Source organism: Talpa europaea (genome assembly GCF_964194135.1).
Source record: "Talpa europaea genome assembly, chromosome: 7".
In the NCBI taxonomy this organism is placed as follows: domain Eukaryota; kingdom Metazoa; phylum Chordata; class Mammalia; order Eulipotyphla; family Talpidae; genus Talpa; species Talpa europaea.
Genome location: NC_140074.1, coordinates 54,040,081 through 54,065,742, shown reverse-complemented (window position 1 = coordinate 54,065,742; position 25,662 = coordinate 54,040,081). Strand labels below are relative to the sequence as shown.

At 46.0% G+C, this 25,662-nt stretch overlaps 1 protein-coding gene across 1 annotated transcript; it reads left to right on the top strand.

The window, feature by feature from the left end:
• Positions 1-9: 9 nt before the first annotated feature.
• On the top strand, positions 10-3,731 carry ALG2 (ALG2 alpha-1,3/1,6-mannosyltransferase; the record flags this gene model as incomplete). Its single annotated transcript, XM_084237330.1, has 2 exons — positions 10-375; positions 2,829-3,731. Exons 1-2 carry the CDS (start codon positions 28-30, stop codon positions 3,729-3,731), a joined length of 1,251 nt encoding a protein of 416 aa, XP_084093456.1. The 5' UTR covers positions 10-27.
• Positions 3,732-25,662: the final 21,931 nt, after the last annotated feature.

The following is a 25,662-nucleotide window of genomic DNA, read 5'->3' as shown; positions in this document are numbered from 1 at the left end:
TCAGGGCGCAGGCGCGGCTTTTAAGACATGGCGGAGAAGCAGAGGCAGGATGAGGACGCAAGTCTCAACCCGTCGGTGCTGTTTCTACACCCGGACCTGGGCGTGGGCGGTGCCGAGCGCCTGGTGCTGGACGCGGCGCTGGCACTGCAGGCTCGAGGATGTCGCGTGAAGATCTGGACGGCGCACTACGACCCGGGCCACTGCTTCGCGGAGAGCCGGGAGCTGCCGGTGCGCTGCGCCGGGGACTGGCTGCCACGCAGCCTGGGCTGGGGCGGCCGCGGCGCGGCGGTCTGCGCCTACGTGCGCATGATCTTCCTGGCCCTCTATGTCCTGTTCCTCGGCGACGAGGAGTTCGACGTGGTCGTGTGTGACCAGGTGAGGCGGCCGCGAGCACGGCCACGCGCTGGGCCCTCGCTTCGCCTCCTTTTCCCACTGCTGGAAACACTGCGTGACCTCAGATGACCTCTCCGGGTCTGCAGTACAAAAAATTAGGACTGATCTGAAGAGATCAGAACTGGGAGACATTGAAGTTGCAGTTATAGGGCCCCACCTTATTAAGTTTTCAACCTGGAGACCTGGGGTGAGGCCCAGAAACCTGCATTTTCTCTGGAGAATCAGGTGATTCTTGCAGCAGTTGGGCCTTGGGACCCTAAGTATACAGGCATTGGAAACCTTTTGTTTCTTAATCATTCGTATGGCAACAGAAATAATGCAACCTCCCCCCGCCCCCCACCCCGCACACAGTTTTTCATTTTAAATAGTAACAATTATGCAGGACTAAAAACTCAAATAGTATACAAGCATATGAAGTAAAAGTTTAAACCCAGTTCTGCTCTCTAAACATAGCCACTGTTAATAGTTCCTCATTATCCTTCCAGAAACTCTGCAACCTGGCATGTATATGTCTACTCATAGATGTTATCTTCTTCTGTATATTAATCGGGATTATGACACCTCTCTTGTTGAATAACTTGCTCTTTTCCACCAGAAATTTGGGACATCCTTCTATGTCAATATTAGAAATTGATTTCATTCTTCATAATGACTGAAAAATCCACCTTTTTGCGGTACCATATTTTATACATTCTTCTGTTAAAGGACACTAATACTGATCAGTTTTTTGTGAATAGATCAGTGTTGTAATAACATCCTTATATCTTTCTGTTTATTACTTCTGTAAGCAAGTCCTTTGAGTAAATTCCTGGAAATTAAGTTGGTGGGTCAAGACGTTTTTCATTTTAAATGTCAGTAGAGTAGCTATTGCCAGATTTGCCTTACAAAGATGTTGTGTCCCTTTACTCTCCCACAGCCGATTACTCCAGGCTCCTGTGCAGATTGGATGTTATCAAGCATTTTAATCTTTGCCAAACTAACAGGTGGAAATGGTATCACCTTTGCTTTTGTTTCTGTTTTGTTAGTTACTCCTGAATTATTTTGTATCATATTTACCTAGAAGCTATTTGTCTTTTTAAAATGGTGTACATTTACCAAACATCCTTTATGTGTAGTTGATGAACATGAGGTCAGAGTGTAGTGGATAGAGAGAAAACCACGCTTGTAAGTAGACCGGGATTCAAGCTCAATTATCTGATTTTTTTTTTTTTAAGATTTATTTATTTATTTATTTATTTATTTATTTATTTATACGAGCACTGGGTACAGTCAGAAGTGCGGGAGGGTGAGAGAATTCACCAGAGCCAGAGCGGGGAGCAGAGCAGGCAGAAGGACCAAAGTACACTGCTGAGGGGAGCAGCGGGCTGCAGTAGAGGTCTGCGCACCATGTGGGACCCTCCTCTAGTGGCCTGGGAGCAGCTAGGGATCAAACCGTTGCTGCAGAGGCTGCGGGCAGCTTTGCAACCCAGCGCTCAACCACTGCCCCACCGGGGAGGCCCAATATCTGATAATTTTTAACCACATAGTTTTGGGCAAATCCTTCATTAGCCCTAAAGCTGTTAACTTCGGGTGTTAATTAAGTGAGCTGCATGTTGAGTGCCTTGTAAAGATGTCCCAGTTGGAAAGTCTCTGATAATGCCAGAGTGTCGTTCCTCCTTAATGGTTGTGGTTAACATTTATTGAACATGTACTATACTAAATTCTTTGGCATTTTACATATGCTAGTGCATTTAGGAATCACAAAAGGCATATTTCTGGGATGAGGGATTTGTGCCATAATCATCGCCATGTTACAGAAAAGGAAACTGAGGCCCAGAGAGAATTAGATTATTTGATCATGGTCACACAGCTAGTAAAACAGAGATCACCCCCCTAGCAATCTTGACTTCAGAGCCTGTGCTCTAAATTACTGTAGTTCATTCATTCCCTTTTTTAGGAGGAAGAAGATACTAGAGCTGCTCTGTCCAGTATGTTAGCTACTAGCCACACATCGCTATTGAGCTCTTGAAAGTAGCTTATCTGCACTGAAATATGCTCTATGTGTGAAAATACACACTTGATTTTGTGAGTTTAGTATGAAAGAAAAAAGTGCAGAGTATTTTGTTACCATTTTTGTATTGATTACATTTTGAAGTAACATTTTGGATAAATATGTTAAATTGATTTCACCCTTAAAATTTGAATGTGGTTACAACATTTGTATTTCCATGGGATAGAACTGTTTTAGAGGAAACCACTGGACTTGCAGCTTTAAATATTAGCATGCGTTAAGCAAATGTCTATACACCAAGGATTGTAGTGGGTGAGAACTGGGGGAACACAAAGGAGAATCAGACATTGCCTACAGACTAGCAGACTGGCTAGGGGTGTGTGCTTTTTGGTTTGGTTGAAGTTGACCAGTCACTGTATCTGCTGTTGATTTTTGCTTCGGCTAGGTGTCTGCCTGTATCCCAGTGTTCAAGCTGGCCAGACGGCGCAAGAAGATCCTGTTTTATTGCCACTTCCCAGATCTGCTTCTCACTAAGAGAGAGTCTTTTCTTAAGCGCCTATACAGGGCCCCAATTGACTGGGTTGAGGAGTACACCACAGGCATGGCAGACTGCATCTTGGTCAACAGCCAGTTCACAGCTGCCATTTTTAAGAAAACATTCAAGTCTCTATCTCACATAGACCCTGATGTCCTCTACCCATCTCTGAATGTTACCAGCTTTGACTCCACTGTTCCCGAGAAGCTTGATGACCTCATCCCCAAAGGAAAAAAATTCCTATTCCTCTCCATTAACAGATATGAACGGAAGAAAAATCTGGCTTTGGCACTAGAAGCCCTAGTAAACCTGCGTGGAAGGTTGACGTCCCAAGACTGGGACAAAGTTCACCTGATTATGGCAGGTGGTTATGACGAGAGGGTCCTGGAGAATGTGGAACACTATCAGGAATTGAAGAGGATGGTCCAGCAGTCTGACCTTGGCCAGTATGTGACCTTCCTGCGGTCTTTCTCTGACAAACAGAAAATCTCACTCCTCCACGGCTGCACGTGTGTGCTTTACACACCAAGCAATGAACACTTTGGCATTGTCCCTCTGGAGGCCATGTACATGAAGTGCCCGGTCATTGCTGTTAATTCGGGTGGACCCTTGGAGTCCATCGTCCACAGTGTCACAGGGTTTCTGTGTGAGCCTGACCCAGTGCATTTCTCAGAAGCAATAGAAAGGTTCATTCATGAACCTTCGCTAAAAACCACAATGGGACTGGCTGGAAGGGCCAGGGTGCAGGAAAAGTTTTCCTCTGAAGCATTTACAGAACAGCTCTATCAATATGTCACCAAGTTGCTAGTATAACCAGATGGTTTTTTAAGGTGTTTATGCTACATTCATTTCATTTTTACAAATTGTAGGCCCGGTTTTAAACCATTAATGAACACTAGAATATAATGCCGAAAAGATTTAAAAATAAACATATACTTGAATCTGAGCCACCTTCCTATCCCCAATACCTCCTCATCTGCTTTGTCAGAACAACAATCTTTTATGCTGTAATTATTCCAAACCTTACCAATGTTGATTAAGATATAAGCAGGGTGCAAGTCCATGTTTGGAATATTTTAATTATATTTTCTCTAGGTTTTGTTGCTTTGCCTATAAATTTGAAGTCATATTGTGTCCTAATTGATTTTGATAATTTTGTGCATCATCATGAACATTGATTAATTTGGCTTCATAGCCTAATGGAACAGCATCACTGTGGTTCCAGAATCATTCCACCTCAGTATCTACTGCTGGGAAAAGTTCTGTTAGTTTCACCTTTACCTGGGTCCACAGCAAGAACTCTGCATTTTTTTTTTTAACAAAGGTGATTTATATATTTTTGTACACTGAAATATGTTTATCATAGGGAGGGTCAACAGAATACCAGATTTTGATCTCCACAGTCTATTTTGCCACGTAGTGACAGCCAAGCCCAAAGTCAGAAACTAGACTGAACTGGATGTTGCCACGAAGAGGAAATACTGTCAAATGGTGTGCAGCTTGCTTCAGGTTATTAATGTCATCTGAGTCATCGCTTTGGTGATATTTGTGTTATATTAAATCAGGTCCCCCTAAGGGTAAAACATTCCTCTATCCTTCAAGCCCTGCCTCAGATGCCATGACAGAAGCTTTCCTTAACCCTCCACCCACCTTCCAGATGGAAGTGATCTTCCCCCTCTCCGCACTCTAACCCTCCCACAGCACTGACCCGTATCAGTGCAGTATTTATTGGTCTAAGTACAAATAAACAAGAGGTACTTTCAACATGCCTTCAGAGCGAAATTCATTTTAAAAAAATAGCCAGTCTCCACGTTAATCAGCTCTAAGAGCACAGGCCTGACTGCCTGTGTGACCTTGGACCAATTCTCTCCTGTGCCTCAGTTTCTTCATCCATAAAGTGAATAACTACTATTCTACCTCCCTCACAGAGTGATTATGATGAGTACCATAATATAAAGTCCCTCAAACAGTACTTGGCACATACCTGGGCTGTATAAAAGTTAGCTACTTTGCAATTTGGGAATATTGAAAATGACTGGAAGGTCATGCTGCGCTGTATCACTCTTTTGGGGTGCTTTAGAGGACACTGATTATCAGTCTATATCACAAGTATTTTCATGAAATGACTACCAAAAAAGGGTTCTTTAAAGTGAGATTGTCAAATATGTTGAGTCTTATGGAATGAAAGGTCGAGTTCCATTTGTTTTGTCATTGTGAAAGCTTACTAGCCAGGGAGGGCGATCATCCCCATTTTGACTTGGTGCATCTGTTTCTCAGGGAACTGCAGTCTTTCAGAAAGGTCTAGTGACTGGTCATGGGGTACAGGACTGCAGACTCAGTCATGCTTATAAATTCTGAGCATTAAAACTTGTGCCTACTTGGTAATTTTTATGCAGATCCTTCCAAAATGAGAATATTGTGCCTTAATTTATCTTTCCTTCATTGTCTTCAGCCCCAACAGATGACAGTGACACCATAGTTCTGGGAGGAGTGCAGAACCCTGGCTGCTGTGAGCACTCAGCTTCTGAAGTGTTAACTCTGGCTCCTCAGTTCAGGATGGAGCTTTGCCCATAGGTGTTCACAAGCTCCTAAGACTATGCTGACATTAGGGACAACAGTAGCATGCTCAGCCTCTGCTGGCTTGTATCCCCCGAGAAGTGGCTAGAATTCTAGCCCACAGTCAAGGGAACCTCAGGAGTCTTTGGGCCGAGATCACCTTAAAGGTTAGGTCTAGTTTTGTTAGGCTTTGGGAATTACTGTAGATGGCTTGTGATACCCTGGAACAGGAAACAACAGTGGAGGAATCCCCTGGATAAAACTTTGTCCATAGGAGGTGTTCACAGTTTCCAAAACTAAGTGAAGTTGAAGAAAATAGAAGCATGAAACTCTGAAGTGAGAATTGTCCAGGACCTCATCAGTTGTGATTCTAGCACTTACTGTGTGCTGACGTGATGCATAGCGATAACTCATTTAGAACTGACCCTGCTGAGGGGTACATAGTTAATTCCTCACCTTACAGGTGAGTGTGGCTAAGCAACTTGCCCATGTAGCACAGCCCAGAGAGATGTGAAAGGTCTCAAGTCTCTGACTTCCAAGTCCAACCACTCTTCGGTCCACCATAGCTCTCACCAAACACCACCACTGCACAGCCTGCACAGTGACACTCCCTCCACAGCACCAAAGCTGCCCTGCACACGTCCTCAGACTGAGAAAGGCTTTATTGGTTTCCCTTGTCATTCTCAGAGCAATCTCTTGAGGTGGATATGATTATCCCCTGTCTTATACACAGGAGGAAGCTCTGCAAGGTAAAAGGCACCCAAGGGCACACGACTGCACGACTGAAAAGAGCTCAACCCCAGGTAACCTGATCCAGCCAGAGCTCTACACTAAACAGCGTCTTTCAGCCTGCTCCCCTTTGATAATTGTAAATATAGCATGTCCTCCAACACTCTAGGAAATTCGAAATAAATACAGCAGTCTGAGTCAGCAAGTGTGAGCGAGGTGCTATTTTGTCTTCAAATTAGTCCTCTGACCCTAAAAAGAGAAGCTGATATGCTGCCCACCGCCCCCCCCACCCCCCCAACCCCCGCCCCATCCCCAGCCCTGGGAGTCACTGAGCTAAGGCTATGCTTCCCACCTCACTGCAGTGGATGTCAGGGCAGTCAGAGTCATGGAGCTCTCGGAGCCACTTAGGTTGCATAAAGCAGAGGTTCAAGCTCATTTAACTTAAAGGATTTTAAGAGTTGAGTGTTTGCAAAAAAAAAAAACCCAAACAAACCAAAAACCTGCATATCTATGTTTATTGCAGCACTATTTACAATAGCCAAGATATGGAGAAAACCTAAATGCCCCAAAAGAGATAAGTGGATCAAGAAGATGTGGTATACATACACAATGGAATTCTACTCAGTGACCAAAAAAAGATGAACGCATACCATTTGCAGCAACATGGAAGTAGCCAGAAGAGATCATTCTAAGCAAAGTGAGCCAGCAGGAGAAAGAGAAATACTGATATGTGGAATCTAGAGAAACCAAGGGACAGGAAGAAAGATAAAACTTGCAAGCTGGCCATAGATCTGAGGGAAGGGGGAGGGAGAAAGGTCAGAACAGGAGGGAGAAGCACAAGGAAGTGTGATGATGGATCATGGGTACTGTGAGAGGGGGGGAACCATGGGAACTACACCTGAGGGGAGGAAGTCAATACTGTCCAAAAACTAACAAGGAAGGAAGGTGGGCGGGAGGGAGAAAGGAAGGATACAGTTGGGCATTTGGAAAATCCAAGCTACAAAATACAGTCACCCACAGCAGGGATGGGTGCGCTCACGGTAAAAGCTTCTCTCATGCACACTCTTCCAAGCTCAATGTTACTCTGCTCTGCCATCTGCACACCTGGGCGCAGCTACTGAGCCTTCACTGCCTCCCAATCCCTGTGGCAATCTCCACCAGTTGTTCTGTTCTACTGGAAATACACCTGGTAAAGCAGGAGAGTAGAGGTCACGCAAGGGTTGGATGTCGTGTAGATGGTTTACCTTTAATTCCATTATCTCCAAGTTAGTTGACCACAACAATATTGAGAAAAAGTAAATGACCGATACTATAGTAACAGTTAACATTTGTTGAGCAATTACTGTGAGCCATTGTTCTAGGACTTTGCTCATCAGCTCACTGGATCTTCCCAGCAGCTCAATAGAGTTGATAAAATTTTCAACCCATTTTAATAGATGAGAAAACTAGCTAAAAAGAGTATAAGAAAATAAGCAAGAATGTGGTGAATTCAGACTCAACAGTCAGCTCCTTATTGCTCCACCTGCACCAAGCGTTGGCAGGTGAGGACATGATAAAGCCAACGTGGGAAACCTTTCCCAAATGGGAAAAGCATATCAAAACATCCCATTACACCAAAAAGGAATGGGAGCTTTCCACCAAACAGTCTCTGTAACAGAATTTGCTGTTGAATTAGGGCAGAGGCACTTTGCAGGGTAATCTGATTATCGTCAGCGCAAGTGCTCAAACTCTGCTGTTGGCCAACATCCAGGACCCGTCACTGAATACTCATCATCTCATCAATTCAGCCTCCTCGACTGACGGGCAAAACAACATCCAAATATTCATTGCACATCTGTGCTGGGCAGATTATACATTAGCAATTCAAATCTGGCCAGTGTACCGGCCGTTCCTACAAATGTGTCTGTTTGGGTGAGATGCCTTGTTGTCTGGGACGGATAATAAGGCAACTCGGTCTAATCTTGAAGAACAATCAACCCATCTTGCGAAGGTGACTGGCTGTGTGTGTTCTTGCCCTGGCAGCGTTGTAACAATGGCCCCATAATGCACTCGACTCAGCTGGCAGTGAAGCCCCGTCCTGATTAGTAGCAGTGGCTGGTGTCAATCACCACGGGCTGCACCATTGTCCTCTGGTCCCCAACACAGTTTATTTACAGGAAAACAAAGGCTTTAGGGGGCTATGGCTGCTTCCCAGAGATTGCAAAATAGATTGAGCTGTCAAATACACAAAGTAGATGAAGATTAATGAGCTATGTGGACAATAAATATGAAGAGATGACCATGAATATGCTAATGGGCATTATCCATATACACCATAATTGCTACCAAAATTAAAAGGTGGCATGAAGAAGATGGGTCACAAGGTGACAGGGAGATAATCTTGGATGTTCGAGACGTTCACCCGAGATAAGATACTCTACAGGTTCCCTTTCCCCATTAAACGGTCCCAAAACATCCTTTGCAAGCTGTCTGAATAGGCTGCTTTTAAACAGGGATGTAAGGGGTGGGTTGAGGGGGGAAGCTGGAAAAAGTTACTTTAGGGGAAGGTGTAATTAGAATAAGAAAGGTGCTTATCAAAGGCAAGAAGTGATCAGCTAGCTGTCAAGCTCCCTCCGCCTCCCCAGGGGGAGAAAGGATGCAGGATGTCACTTCAAACTTCAGACACCCCCACCCTAGAGCCCCAGGGACTATTGTAACTATGAGAATGCTATTCAGTCTACCTTTCAGGGAGGAGTGGGTGATTTTTCATGGTGCTCCAATACTCTGAAGGCTTTTTAAAAATAAACATGATAGAGAAATTTGAAGAACATGATGTTGAAAGGAGAATGGCATTTTGTCTCCATGAATGACTTGCTCCGGGAAAGCTTACATCCTGTAGAAAGGTGCGGCGAGGCGGTGGCATGACCGACTCCCCCCAGCCAGCCGCTGGTCCCAACAGCCTTCCAGGCAGTGGCGTGGCGTCCTTGGTCCCCAATCACCCCCTTGCTTCCTTTCCGTCCTCCTGTCTGTGGATGGCAGTTAAGTCAGCATAATAACATCCCGACGTAGTGCTATGAGAGACCGTGCACATGAGCAAGAGAAAGGGTTCATGTTTCTTAGTTTCTCTCAACCTGCAGAGACTCCTGGAGCCTCACCCTCTGGTGGCCAGAACTCCCCTTTGCTCCTTGAGAATAGAGCCCAACATGCATTCCTCAGCTGACACCGGGTGAAGGGCTAGCAGGGTGTGCCCTGGGTTTCAGGAAAAGGGAGGAGTGGTAGAAAAGAGGAAGGGAGGTCAGGGGAAAGAAGGACTCCCAGAGTCGATCTGAGCTGACTCCACATGGGCTGGAAATTTGCCTGATGGTAGAAAAAAGGAATTTTGTATACAGGTGTAAAACAACCTCACTGAAAGGGGTGGCAGAAAACGGGCTGTCCCTCGTAACTCTGGAAATCAGTCGTGTCTGTAAAACTAAAGGCAAAAGGAATGACAAGCGCTGTGCTTGAGTTAACAAGGGGTTTCCCACGGAGGGTGAGGATTGACAATTCCCAGACTCCTATTGGTGCTGCTGGAACTGAGCAACTAAGGAAATGGATGGCAGGTGCTGGGCACTGGGCTTCTCAGGTTGAAGGGGAGTTTATAGGTAGGAAAGGGGAGACAGCTAGGGTGATCACTGTGATGGTGGACTAGAGTTGGAGAGGATACATTCATCTTGTTTGACTGAATATGGATATACACACAGTTACACACATAAGCGTGTACAGATACGTGCATATACACTGGTTAGTACACACACGCATTTCCTTGCCTTCTCAGCTAAGAGGACCTACAAAACAAAAGCTTAGTAGCAGCAAGCACACCTCGCACCCATATACAGGTCTCCAGAAAAAGCAACCAAGTCACCTTAGAGAAACATCTTACCTAGGATGGAGCAGGAAATACACAAGATGAATCTAGAGCATCCTGTAATACCAAAAAGTAATAAAGTGTGAAAAAAAATTTTAGGGCCTCCCTGGTGGCGCAAGGAGCTAAGTCTCAGCACTATGAAGCTATCCACAGCCACTGCAGCATGAGTTTGATCCCCGGCCAGGGAGCTACCCACATGGTACAGCAGACCTCTCCTATCTCTGCCACTGCTCCCCTCAGCAGTGTATTTCAGTAGATCTGCCTGTTCTTCTCCCCAGTCTAACTCTGGTGAATCCTCTCACCCTCCTCCACACACACACACCTACAGCCTTTACCCCAGTTCTTGTATGCATAAATAAATAAATCTTTAAAAAAAAATTTAACCCACATTGATGGGGATATGTCAGTGGGACACAGGAGCAACAGAATAAAGCAGCATGGATCATATAAAACAAATATCCAAAAGCCTATGCTAATATAAACAAAGGAGTAAATAATAAGTGGGGAGAATAGAATAAGCAAATCTCCCATGTAGAAGAACTATGAATAATTTATGTAGAAATCCGACTCTCAAAGAGATGGAGTATAATTCCCTACTTGCTGATTTTGGAGCTGCATATAGTTACTTCCTTCCTGAGAGTACAATATAGAAGTGGGGGAGGGGAGAGTAGCCTGACAGTGGAAAAATCCAACAAACACCATCTCAGCCAGCTGATCAACGTGCTGGGATGGGTCCTGTTGATAGGATGTGCCCTTCATCTTTATGGCAATGCGAATGGCAATTTGCCTCCATGGTCTTCCTCACCACAACCCATAACTCCAGTCTTATCCAAAGAAAAACAGCAGACAACTCTCAGCTGAAAGACATCCACAAAACACCCGATCAGTGCTCACAAACAATGTTCAAAAAACAAGGAAAGGGCTTCCCCGGTGGCGCAGCGGTTGAGCGCTGGGTTGCGAAGCTGCCCGCGGCCTCTGCGGTGCCGGTTCGATCCCCGGCTGCTCCCCGGCCACCGGAGGAGGGTCCCACTTGGCGCGCAGACCTCTCCTGCCGCCCGCTGCTCCCCTCAGCAGTGTACTTCGGTCCTTCTGCCTGCTCTGCTCCCCGCTCTGGCTCTGGTGAATTCTCTCACCCTCCCGCGCTTCTGACTGTACCCAGTGCTTGTATAAACAAAACAAAAACAAACAAACAAATAAATAAATAAAACATGCCTCTATAAAAAAAACAAAACAAAACAAGGAAAGTCTGAGAAATTGTCACAGCCAAGAGGAGCCTAAGGAGGTATCTTTGATGGCATCCTGGGACAGAAAAAGGACACTGGCAGAAACAAATAAAAAAGATGAAATCAGATGTCTGGACCTTACATACAATACTGTGGCAATGATGGTTTAGAAATAGAGACAGCTAATGAACAATCAGCATGGAAGAAAAGAAAGGCTGGGCATGAGTGTCATGACTGTACACTCTGCTGAGCCCAATTTAGATGAGGTCAAAAATTCTTGTAGCCCATTTCCTCCTAGCTGCCTAGATACTAAAGGCCCCAGGAGATGAGAGCCGACCTTCTCTCTGAGAGGGCTGGAAGGTGGACTTGGAAGGACCAGCTGCCCTTCCAAGACATGTACTTGATGTCACTGCTAAGAAGGCACAGGGCGAGCCCTGCAAGGCCTGGTGACTTCCCTGCAAACGGGACTCTGCAAAGCCAGCACATGCTACCCGGTGAGCAGAAACGCCACTGGCTACACTGATGAAAAGTCAGTTTTACTTTAGGTCATTCCAAACGACATCAAGTCAGAGCCGATTAAAACAACACAACCCTACGGACCAGTTTCGAGACATTTGAATATAGACTTGCTATCAGATGCTATTATACAATTATTATATATTTTCTTAGTAACAATAGCAGGTGGTGAAGATATGTCCTTATTCTTGGGAGACTTATGTACAGGGATGAAGAGTCATGATATCCAGAAATTGCTTTCTTTCTTTTTTTAAAGATTTATTCTATTTATGCATGCAAGAATTGGGGTACAGGCCAGAGGTGTGGGGGGTGAGAGGATTCACCAGAGACAGTGCAGAACAGAACAGGCAGATTGACTGAAATACACTGCTAAGGGGAGCAGTGGGCGAGTCAGGAGAGGTCTGCTGTGCTATGTGGGTTGCTCCCTGGCCAGGGATTGAACTCGTGCTGCAGTGGTTGCGGATAGCTTCATAGGTTGCATCTTAACCCCTTGCGCTGCCAGGGAGGCCCCCAGAAATTGCTTTCAAACAGCTTGCCAAAAAAATAAAAAATTTAAATAGAGACAAAGCAAATATGGAAAAATGTTAAAGTTGATAATAAGCTTATTGAAATGAGTGGCCTTGATTTATTAATTTTTATGTTTTCCTTCATCCACTCTCCATTCAATCCATTCTCTAGACTGCCTGGCACATAGTGGATACTCAGTATACTTGGTAAATTCACATTAAAAATAAAATTCTCATTAGCTGCTAACATTTGCATAACTAAGAAAAGACAGTTTCAGTCATCTGCAAAGAAATGCCCACAATTAATTACTTTAAGTAAACATGATCTGTTTAAAATCACAATTTAATGTTGATTTTTTTCTCTCCAAGTCTAGTATTAGGGCAAGCACTTACTTACCCCTAGTCCCAAGTTGCTCCAGTCTGACCCTCGACTTCCCAAGGGGTTTTCCAACACCCTGCTCCCAACACACCCCTTCCCAGAGCTGCGTTCCTGCTGCTGCGGCTGGGGGTGCCTTCCACATCAGGACCTGGGAGCAAACCATACGGGAGAAAGTGATTTGATGGAAAACTACATATGCTGTGCATTTTAAAATATGATTTAAAAGAACTGGGATGGAAAACATTTACTTGCAAAGAGCTTGTAAAAATTCATGAACACATTACCCAAGAAGGAATTGAACTCGAGTTCATTGTTTGAGAATGAATTAGACATTTTAAAAACTGAACATTTTTAGATTCTTTCACTGATTTAAAGCATCTTTTATTGCTTTTTACTTATTGCAAACGAACGCTGGTCCATTATAGAGACATCAGAAAATAAGGACAAGTAAAATAAAGTCATCCTCACCCAATCTCCTTGCTGTATATAATAAAAATGATGATGACGATGGCAGATACTACCATTTAGTGGGTGCTTATATATACCAGGCACATTTTAGTCCTCACAACAAAAATCTGAGATTTAGAGATGAAGAAATGGCTTAGAAATGGCAAGAAATGGCTTAGATTGGCCACAATCACACAGCCAGTAAATGTAAAACTAGAATAAGGCTTCCAGGCCTGTTAGCTCCAAAGCCTGAAACTTGTAACTAAGACTTTATACTATCTGTCAAAAAGCTCTGCCCTTCTGCCTTTTTTTTTTTAAACAAAAGAAATTTCTAGTACACAATCCCCCAATGTTGGATCGTTATATGGCTTCCATTTTGTGGTGTTTTTCTATAGCTGCTGTAACAAAATACCACAAACTTAGTGGCTTCAAGCAACATATATTTATTGTCCACTGTCATGTTCTCCTGCAGTAGGGGATTGTAGTGGAAGAACAGGCACGGAGCAGGATCTCTATGACCTGAGGAGACGGGGTAAAGGAGGAGAGAGTCCTGGAACCCTCGGTGGCTTTTCAGGCTTTTATTGGGATTTACCGGGTACATAGCAGATAGGGGGGCTGGGGGGCCGGGAGGCTGGCAGGCCTCCTAGCCCCCAGCAAGTCTTCACTCTTTCTGGGCTCTCTGGCATTCTCTGGTGGTCTTGTTCACTGCTCTCGTGGTTCTGCTCCTGCTGGTGTCCCTATGGCACCACCCTTATAAGGCCCGTCTCTCAGCACAGGTGAATCCCATCTACATATGTCCACACCCTATTCCAGGCATTCATTCCACATCCATCAGGCATGCATTCAGGACTGCAGGGATCCATCATCAATCCTAATGGCGGGAGGGCAGAAAAGGCTGACACTTTTCTTTTTTTTTTTAAAGATTTATTTCTTTCTTTATACAAGCACTGGGTACAGTCAGAAGCGCGGGAGGGTGAGAGAATTCACCAGAGCCAGAGCGGGGAGCAGAGCAGGCAGAAGGACCGAAGTACACTGCTGAGGGGAGCAGCGGGCGCGGCAGGAGAGGTCTGTCACGCCATGTGGGGCCCTCGCCGGCAGCCGGGGATCGAACCGGCGCTGCAGAGGCTGCGGGCAGCTTCGCAGCCCAGCGCTCAACCGCTGTGCCACCAGGGGAGGCCCAAGCCTGGCACTTTTTCACTTACCCTACAGGGATCTTTTCCTGGTATCTATGGGGGGAGAGGGGCTGTCCTCATCTGATCTGGGGGTATCGGGCTGGTAGCTGACAAACTTCCATACCCTGGGACCCCAAGGGCCTGCGCTTGGCAGCTTCTCTGTGCTGATCTCTGAGCTGTGTAAACTGAATGCCTCTCCTCAAGCTTCTTGGCCCAGCAGACAGGTGACCTGGCATTCTAGGACCCGGATCTGAGAATCAGACGCCAGATCCAGGAGCACCCTCTCTGCCCTCCCTCTCGCCCTCTTGCCCTCCTGGAGCTACCTCATCACTTCCAGGCCACTGCTGACTTAGCGCCATGCCAAAGGTGGCTTCTCTGTGAGGCTAAGTTGTCCCACCCTGGTATTTTTTAATTCTAAGCTGAGGGAGTGGTTTCCCCCACATACACTTCTTTCTGAAGTCCAGCCCCAAGGTGCTACAGTCAGCTGTTGCCACACCAAAGCTGCAAGACAGACCACTTCAAAACTTGTGACTTCCAACAACAAGCACAACAATTTTCACCTATAGGTCTGTGATTGGCTGGGGCAGCCCTGCTTCCAGTCTAGGGCAGCTAGAGTAGGCTCCAGGTCTGGGCAGATTCAGATGTGCTCCAGGTGACTTCATACTGTTCTTGGAATGGCAGCTGCTGGAGACAGGTAAACTGGTGGAAAATCAAAGCAGCCCCAGAGAACACGTTGCCTCGGAGGCCACAGCCCCTCCATCCACAACCCAGGAGTCTAAACCAGTCCCAGTCCAGCCCAACAAGAGGAGGCAACATTGACAGTCTATGATTCCAGGCACTGTAAAGTCACAAGGTGGAGGGAGAGCGCCAGGTCCAGGGTTTGTTTTTTTTTTAAAGATTTTATTTATTTATGCATACAAGAACTGGGGTACAGGCCAGAGGTGTGGGGAGTGAGAGGATTCACCAGAGACAGAGTGGGGAACAGAACAGGCAGACTGAAACACACTGCTGAGGGGAGCAGCGGGTGACTCAGGAGAGGTCTGCTGGGCCATGTGGGTAGCTCCCTGGCCAGGGATCAAACTCATGCTGCAGTGGATGTGGATAGCTTCATAGGTTGCATCTTAATCGCTTGCACCACCAAGGAGGCCCCCCAGGCCCAGGGTTTAATAGAAAGTCGGAGCGAAGAGAAGCCATTGCTTCTCGGGAGCCTCTGAAAAGCTTCAGAGGCAAATGACCTTCAAGTTGCTTTCTTCTAAAAACAGCAGCTGTTTACCAAAAGGCTCAAAGAGAAAGGACAGTCTGGGCAGAAGACACAGGTTTGGAGACCAAGCAATGAGAGAGACTGGATTGAGTTAGTGACAAAGCCTGTGTGATGGAGGAGCCCAGCGAGGGGCCTGGTGGAGTCACAGAGGTTTTTATAAGCTCTGGGTAGGTTTCTGAGGTTGTTGGACTTTGTTCTAGAACCCCTGGGTTGTTGTGAAGGGTTCAGACAAGGAAGAGGCCTGACCACTTTCACAGAGGGCTAACAAGTGGGGAGGTCAGGAGCACCCCAAAGCAATTCTCTTCCCCTGAGGACCCCCCACCCTACTTCCAGCCATGCAAGTCTCCAGGGCATCTTCCTCTACCCAACTCATATATAAATTCCCTGTCTCTAGCACGTATTTATTTTAGTTGGTGACTAGGAAAATTTGAACAGCATACAAATTTACGGTCAGAAAATATTAGCTCCTAAACACTGCAACCCTGGCCCCAAATCGCTTCTTTAAATTCAGATTGTTTTCCCATTCCATCATTTGCAATCAGAGTTTTCATCACAGACAGATTTTTACAGGTCAGCGCTAGACCCAGGATTTATTTTGCCCATAAACAAAACCCCAATATCAATCGCAAACTATTTCTGATTCTCTGTTAACGTTCTTTAACATCTTGTGTCCCGAGGGACTCTTTGCCCTGTCATATGAAGATGATGTTTCAAGATTTATGTTTCCCCAAAGAAGCGAAAAGATCATAAAAGCTAATGTATTCCGTGGTTTGGAATGATAATTTCGCAAGGAGGTGAGGGAATATTTCACTGTGGATCATTACAACATCCATGTAAGTTGTTAATATAATACTTACTACTTCTCTTTAAATATTCATCCAGCTCTTGTTTATGGAGAATGGCTCCTATGACCCCCGCGTGTGCCAGAGGTGGATCATATATTGGAGCTGGGGGGTAGCGAGGACTACGTTGGAGACAGCTCCCTAACTTGAGGTAGGAGGGTTATGGATAGAGAAGAGAAGATTCTGTCAGAGAAAAAATGATGAGTCACAGGCAAGTGCTGGAGACCAAGAGGGAGAAAGCGTTGGCAAGGAAAGAAGGGTAACTGCAGGGCCCAAGGCTGATGCTATTTGTGACCCTGTCCCTGGAAACTTGGCTGGGATGGCCATTGCAGACCCCAAATGCAGAGAAGATGTGGAAGGGGGAAGGAAAGAGAAATACATGATGCAGGGAAGCTACCAGAATAGAGCCGGATACAATTTAACCAATACTTTTGGAGAATCTCCGCCTTGCTCCTATGCTTGACTTACTCCCAGTCTAGTAAGAGAACAGAGACAGCACACAGCCAAGTGTTTTTCAAGAAGGACCATAATAAGGAAACCCAGAGACAGATATGAAGGAACTGTGGATCCTGTGCCAGGAGAATAATCTCAGAAAACTATAAGGTAATATTGCACTGTAATTAGGGGCAAAACACTGTGCCTTCCTAACTAGGCGACCTTGGACTTGGGTCTCTTCCCAGTGCTTCACGGTTCCTAGAGATGAAACAAGGAAAAGGAGTGGTCATGAGCTACAAATAGAAGAATTTCACAATTTCACACTCTACATTTAACACCTCTACATTTAACAGTTGAGAAAGCAGGAAAATCATATATATATATATATATATATGTATATATATATATGTATATATATATATATGTATATATATGAAAGAATGTTCTGAATCCCTATCTTTGCTTGCATTAACTCCATCACTGGAACTATAGATCTGAAATATGCTTTGGTTATCTGTCCATCCATCCATGCATCCATCCACCCACCCACCCACCCATCCACCCATTCTGTGTTCACCAGCCCTGGCCATGGAAGGTACTGAACAATTTTTTTTTTTAAGATTTATTTATGTATGCATACAAGATCTGGGGTACAGGCCAGAGACACAGGGGGTGAGAGGATTCACCAGAGACAGAGTAGGGAACAGAACAGGCAGACTGACTGAAATACACTGCTGAGGGAGCAGCAGGCGTGGCAGGAGAGGTCTGCTGTGTCATGTGGGTAGCTCCCTGGCCAGCCAGGGATTGAACTCGTGCTGCAGAGGCTTTGGATTGCTTCATAGTGCGGTGCTTAATCCCTTGCGCCACCAGGGAGGTCCTGAACAATTATTTTTAAAGCAATTGGAAGAATGAATGAATGCCAAAAATGAGTTGCAGTTTGTGAAATTTACCTTAAAACTCTTTGTGGCAATACAATATTAAAAAACACTCTTGTTTTAGTTTATTACAGTAGATAACACAGGGAATTGTTTAGAAAATAAATTGCCACCAACTTCACTCCTATTCAAATCAAATCAATAGGTCTCATGGGTGAGTCACAGGCTCCTGGCACTTCTAGAGGGAGGGTATATTTGTACAACTTCTGTAGACAATTAGGATGATCTCTTAAAGTTACAAAAGCACATACCAGATCATCTCACTTTCAAGACTGTATTTATTAAGTGAAAAGCATTCTATCACATATGTGTTTTCTAAATTCATAGACTATTTTCTGTAAAAAAAAAACCACGGGTAAGTGGTTACCTTGAGGAACAGGAGTAAGAAATAAACTGATTTCTCTGGGCCTCCCCTGGTGGCGCAGCGATTGAGCCCTGGGCTGTGAGGCTGCCTACAGCCTCTGCAGTGCTGGTTCGTTCCCCGGCCACCGGCGAGGGTCCCCCCCAAAAAAAAAAGAAAAAAAGAAATAAACTGGTTTCTCATATCAACTTTTATATCTATTTTACCCATTTTAACAAAATTTAATTTCAGAAGTCAAATGAAATCATAGAAAAAGGTTTATAACAACAAAAGAGATATTTGCTATTTGTTTACTTCCCACTTCTCGCCCCACAACCCAGTGGTAACCATTTTTAATGATTTTGCTTCTTGTTCATCAGTCTTTAGCTCAAATGATGCATTAATTTAGCTCATACTTGGTTCAACAATTTTCTCTTATTAATTGATGTCTTGTTCAAATAGTTGAGGATATAGCATCCCTATAACCTCCTCCCTCCGGCACATCTCCCCTCCTTTTCAGATAGCCATCTCGTGAGTTAGGACACCGTAGATCTTGCTGTGATCACAATCTCAGTGGCTTCTATCAAGAAAGGTGGATTTCTCATTCACGCTACATGTCATTGCCAGAGGTGGGGAGTGAGGCGGGCAGAACGTGTGCACTGTGACTATTCCAGAGCCAAGGCTGATGGGCCAGCATCATCTCACACAACACTTACCACCCCGAAGAAAGAGTGATCAGAGCGACAAGGAAAAGCTCCCCCCAGAAGACAGTCAGGTCCCTCAACTGCCAGAACTAATGCCACAGCCCATCACAGGGGGTCAAGAAGAACCCAACACGGTGATTGGAAATATCCCCTCATGACTACCACAGTTACCTCTGCAGCGCCACATAAAAACAGCTAGATCTCTGCTCCTTGATACATCAACCCAGACAGTATTTATGGGCGCCCCTTTGTGCGAGGAGAGTGTTGCTGTCACCCACTTCCCATCTCTCTACCTTTCCTCCTGCTTTGGTTCTCGACTTCTTCCAGCCACCCCACCCCCTTCTGTTTTCTCCTCCTTTGGTCAAGTTTGCTAACACTCCAAACTCCTCGGCAACTCAAATTAAACCTCTTAAGACCTGGAGGCCTGTGCTTTTATGAATATTATTGGCTGCAGAGCCGGGCAAAGTCTGCAACTGCATTTCTCTCCTTGTGTGTCTAATGTTACAACCGCTGGTGCCACTCTGAGGAACCCATCAACGTAAGCTTGCTCACACTTGCAGTGAAACTTAAAAATTAATGGAAGCACTGGGAAATAATATGGAAGAAGGGCTACATAAAGCACCAATGTCCCACAGGCACAGAAGGACCATGTGCCAATATGGAGCAGACACGGCCTCCGTTAGCCAGAGATGGGGACGTCAGAGGCTGCACAAGGCGCAGTGACTGCAGCAGCGTGAAGGTGGAGCTTAGCATCCCCGCCCGGGAGCAGCGCCCAAGGCAAGCACGGCGGGATCCTCACTGCCCGCCTGTGTTAGCCATGTCTGGTGGGGTTAGGTGTTCCATCATCGTCCGTCCCTCTGGTGCTCAGTGAGAGAAGAGCTGCGTGCACTTTGTGGGCTGCCCTCTGACTGCTTGGACACCTTGGGGTCATGACAAGATGTCAGGAACAGTCAATACGCCAAGGGTTCCTCCTTGTTTGTTTAGTGGAATAGGAAATTTTAGGGCGAGTGTGAGTTCTTTGTATGTTCACTGGGACAGGGCGGGGAGGAGATAATGGCTGCACATCACCCAATCTAACCTGTTCATTTCACCATGAGAAAATCAAGGCCCAAACAAAGAGAGAGGAAAGTCCCCAGGTTACCAGAGTATCACCAAGGGCTACTTTCCACCCCCACCCCACCCCTCAACTCTCCCTCCGCCATCTCCTCCCATGTCAAAACAGCTGGGAGGTGCTGGAACAGCAGAGCTGGAAGGGCCCAGGTAGAGCCTGTCTCCTGTTCACTGTATAGATGGCAAAACCCCTTTAGGTCACACCGTGAGTCCATGCTGGAACCTCAGCCAACCTCTTACCCCGTGATCTGTGACCACCCTCTCCCAGTGCCTCACGTTGAGGTCTTAGATGCAGGGACATTGCTCTGTGCCACCGACCAGACCGCCACCTTCCATGACAAGATGGCAGCTCCCTCCTGAAGATGCTGGTGGTTCCTTGGTCTCCACTTCCCTCCATGACAGGGAGGATTCAGGCAACAAACAGTGGTAGGGGAAGTGGCTTTGATGGAAATCTCTTGTCATCATGCATCATATCCTTTAAAGCTCCCTCATTTCCTTTAACCTCATGATCAGCTGGAGAGATAGTGGAGACACACTGTACCACCCCTTTCACAGATAAGGCAGGAAGAGAGGTGGGGAGGCTCTGAGAATCAGAGCTGGGTTCTGACCCCCATTCACTTGACTTCCCAGATCAGGTGTCCTGGTATCTAAGAAGCCACTCAAACTAGGATGCTCCCTGGAATTGGAATGTGCCACTTAGAAGACTTTAAAGGTGGAGAGGTGGGGGGAAGTCACCATCATCTCTCCTTAGCAAAGTCATCATTCAGGACTTCCAGGTCTTGCAGGCGGATGCCCCTGCCTGGCTCTGTCCACAGCGCCCATGTGTGGATGACCATCGCCCTCTGGTGGCCGATGCCCTAAGTGCTTCATAGTGGTAACTCCCAGCACAAAGACCCTTGAGTCTCCCTGTCTCCCACTCTGTCCAAGCGAGATGTGTCCCTGACAGTTTTTATTTTAGGGACCCTAGCCTTTGCCGCCACGGCTCCCCTGACTATTGAGATATACATCAGCCTGGGAAGGAGCTGCTGAGAGCCTGGCCGAGGGTCTGCACAGCCACTCCTCTGAGAAATCACCAGCCACCAGATCTGCTCCAGAGCACATGTTGGCGCCCCCTCAGAATCCATCTTTTCCCACCTCTGTGTCCCTGAAATTTGATTTCCAGCTAGGCCCAGCACTCACACCACCTCCTGCAGGAAGCCTTCCTTGCTGCCCTGGTTCTCCTGAAACAGGAAGCCATGTGCCTAGCTTATGGCCGGAAAACCTCTGATCCCACCTGTAATGTGAGTCACAGAGCGCCGAGACAGTGGCTGTTATCTGCTCAACTTTGACGTTTTTGCAGTCAGAGGCTGATCTTCATCTCCTGTGAAAAGGCCAGGCCCAGCTCCAAACCAGTGAGTTTGTTGAATGAGAGAAAATTTCAGTCAACCTGCACTGAGCCTACAGACAAATGGGGCTACTCTGGAGAAAGATGGATTTGCAGGTGTCATACCTCCCAGGGCTTTGCTCCAGGTTTGTGGATGAAGACACAGAAAGATTTCTGGGTAGTGGGGGGTGGGGGTGGGGGCTGAACATCCAACCTGAAATCCTGGCTTTTTCATGAGCTTTTTCAGCCTCCACTTCTCTAAAGTCCTCAGGAGCAGCAAGCTCAGAGATAGGCGCCAGTGATTGGGGTTGATTCTGGGGGGTGTTATCTTGGTCCCTCTGCTTTCTCTATCTTAGCACCCCATCTATTCACTATCGATGTAATAGGAGAAAATACTACCGATTAACAGATTCTTCAAACATGAAATGAGACAAAGGCCCCCCGCACCATCACGGCAGCCAGTCTTTCTAATACTTCCTGGGGTCCGAGCACTCAGTAGGCATTTCCTGCCTGTTGTTCAGTAACTGCAATGACAATTTGGAACAGCAAACCTGGGCCTGGGCACTAGACACAGCTGCCTGAGTTCGAATTTGCTTTGGCACCTTATACATGTTGTCCGATTTCCCAGTGCCTCAGACATCCCCCTAGAAAAGGCGGTTCCCCCATCATGGGGGCACCGTGAACATTAAATGTTAACCTACGAAGCAATTAGAGCTGTGACTGGCTCTCAGGAAACGCTCAGCACAGCCGGCTCTTGTTGCACCATGGTGGAGAAGCTGCTGTGAGGTGGGCTCAGCCTCCAAGATGTGTCTCCAAGATGTAGCTGAGCTGCCTTTGATATAAAAGTTGATCTTTCTATGCACTTTGTATAAGGTTCTTCACCCTGTGGTCCACATTCTATTGGTGAGAGAGGGAAAACGATATGGCAAAATATTTTTTGCTCTCTAGATTGTTTCATTTATTACTAGGTTCTGTGTTTTCTGCAAAGATGGGTACTACATGCGTGGATTTGTACATCAGGAAGCAGTGGCCTACAGCTGAAATGCTGACTGTGACCTCGCATCCAACGGCAGGACCACACAGAGGCCAGTGACTTATAGGGGAGCCGTCCATCTATCTACCGAGAACCCTGAAGACCTTCATGCCACACCAGGACCATTTAATATTTCCATTAATGACTTGAAGGATGGCATGGAGATCCAGCTAATCAGATTTCTGGATGATACGAAGCTGGAAGGGATCTCAGCTATTTGGGAGGACAAGATTAAAATACAATCCATGCTTGACGAATTGCAGGGATGGCCCTAAATCAATAATGAGAGCAGCAATAAAGATAAATGCAAGCTGCTTTGAACGGAGCTGAGAAAATTACCCAGATACCAAATGGGGAAGAAAGAAATGAGCTTTGAGGGGGCCGGGAGAAACTACCTGGATGTAAATTCATCAAGTCACAGTATCTGTAAAGTGCAGGCTCAGGCCCGTCACCGGTAACAGTGGATTTCCAATCTCAAAGTATAAGAACGACCCAAAGAACCTAGAAATGCATATTTCCAGGCGCCAGAACTCAGTGTGTGGTTCAGTAGATCTGCAATGGGGCGAAGGTGATTCTGATCCCGGGGATTCAGGGGCAGCCATTTGAGAAAGCCCAGAGGTGAGGAACCAGCCTCTGACCATATCTTATTTCTCAAATCTTTACTCTGAAACACTTATTCTATGGTATACTTTGCCAGAAATGAATTCTGTGGTCAAATAAATGTGAATTCTTCCTTTTACAAAGTAAAAAAAAAAAAAAAAAAATCACAAGGTAAGTGCGCATATTAAGGAATGCAAAGTTTTCTGTAATGATATAAATACCTTAATTTGGTTTAGACCAGGCTTGGTTTTCCCAAATCTTTTCATCAGGGTGCCACTTCTTCATGTAAAATCCAGCAACATCATGTGGACACACTTCTGAAAATGTGATTCCCACACAAGTCCCTCTCTCATCGAATAGTCCAGCATTCCGCAGTCCTGTCAGTGCTCTGTGTTGAAACTTACCTGGGGGGTTAGAACTTGAACTCATTTAAAAATCTACTGACACTGTGACCTCCATGGGGCTGAACCTATCTCATGAAACAGGAGCCTCCCTGGTGGTGCAGGAGTTAAAGACACAGCGCTGTCAGGCTTTCAGGCTATCACCAGCAACTGCAGCACTAGTTTGATCCCTCCAGGGAGGTGGTGACCCACATGGCGCAGCAGACCTCTCTTGTATCACCGGCTGCTCCCCTCAGCAGTGTATTTCAGTAGATCTGTAAGGGGGAAAAGGATGTCCTAAAGCTAATTCCATACAGGCTTTGTGGACTCCACCCCCACCCCAGGCCAAAGCCAAAGACACTGGGAACTCCAAATCCCATCACCACCAAAGGGAAGGTGGCTGGGACCTGAGGGTGGGGTTAAGCAGCCAGGTTGGTATAAAGCCAGACACGTGGGCTTTGGGGGCCCCCCATTTTGACTCTCCGCCAGCTCGCAGCGTCCGGCCAGCTCTGAGAGTGCTTTTTGGGTTTCCAGGTTGGCGGATCGGGTAGGACGCATGAAAGACTTTATTTCCCTATTTTCTCCCCGAGTTGTACATTTTCCTTATTTCCTGTTCCCTTGTAAATAAACCTTTTATTAACCTTTTGTGTGTGCCTGTAGTGGAGTATTCATAAGTCCCTTGTAAGTGCGCGGGTGAGGACCCACAGCCAGGCAACCCGTTCAATATCGGGGCTGCCCTATAACAGATCCACCTGTTCTGCTCCCCACTCTGTCTCTGGTGAATCCTCTCCCTGCCCCTCCTCCTCCCCGCACCTCTGGCCTATATCCCAGTACTTGTATGCATAAATAAATAAATCTTAAAAAAAAAAAAACCTCATGAAAGAGAAGAGGTAGGTATCTTTAAAATGTCAAATCATTTTTTTTTTTTCCATCATACTCACTGGTTGCTTCTGGGATGCCCTGTGCTTCAACTGCAGCATCTTTTGGTCAAATAAACCAGTCAGTGCTCAATTCTCCGATTGACTGCATGGCTCAAGGAACAAACCCTCAAATCTGATTACAGGGAAATTCATTACTTTAAGTCCTCCTTCAGGGTTCAGAGCTCATAAAAGAAAGCTCCAGAGGCCCCAGCTTAAAGGAGAGGCCCCTGGGCTGCACATCTACACATTGGCAATAATTAACCTGAACTAATTATGGTCAAGCCCCCGGTCAGTCTTCAAGGATCCAGGCTCCTCCTGACAACCAGAGCAAGAACTTTTCATTCAAGCACAATGGAGCATCCCGTAGATTTTAATATAAAAGAGCACATCTCAAACAGGATGTTCCCCCTGGGGCAAAGAACGGTCTCTGGAGGTTCAGTGACAAGGTTTCAAGCCCCCACTGGACAAGAACCATCCCCAGCCCTGCTTACAAGATCCTTGAGGATGATAAAGCTAGTACTACTACAAATATCAACACGTAGAGACAAACAGAAAGCTAGGGAAGAGAATCTAATTAATATATTAAAAGAGGACGTGGAAAAATAATACAAAACGAGTAAGTACGCCGAAAGAAAAAACAGCAAATTATAAGGAGAGCTAGTTCACTTCAGAAACAACCGCCAAGACTATCAACATGGATTTGTAAATGTTCAATCTCACTCCGATAATAAGAAAAAAACAATGATAGAACATTTTGTTTACTAAATTAGTAAAGTTTTTTTTAATGGTAAAATTATTCCTGAGGTGGAGCAGGCACCTCCACACCCTATGGGTGGGAGTATAAAGTCATAAATTGTGTAACTTTTAGAAAGCCATTCTTTAGCAGGTGCTAGAAGCTTGGAAATATGCGTAGCCTTGAAGCTTTTGCCTTAAGATCTTTATCCTTAGGGGGGTAGTTCTCAAGCAAGAGCAATTCTGCTCCCCAGGGGAAATTTGCCAGTCTAAAGATACTGTCGGTCAGGATGCTGGGGGTAGGGGTGGGGGGCTACTGGCATCTAGTGGGGAGGGTAGGCCAAGATGCTGCTACCCCTCAATCCCCCAAGGATAAGAATTATTGATCCAAAATGTTAGTAGTATCACTGTTGACAAACCCTGCTTTAGGGCCAAAAACTCAGGTAAGTACACAGGGATATACCCAAGGATATTCAATGCAATGTTGCATGAAAAGTTAAAAAAAAAAAAAAAAAGGATAGTCACAGTGTAACAGGGTGGTCCCCAGGAAAGGGGGAGGTTCCCTGCCCCACCCAAGGGAGGGTGGAGCTGAGCAGGAAGAGGAGAAGCAGAAGAAGAGACTGAGGAAGGAAGCAGGATGGAGCCAGAAGGAGACCTAGAGGAGGCGCATGAAGCCTA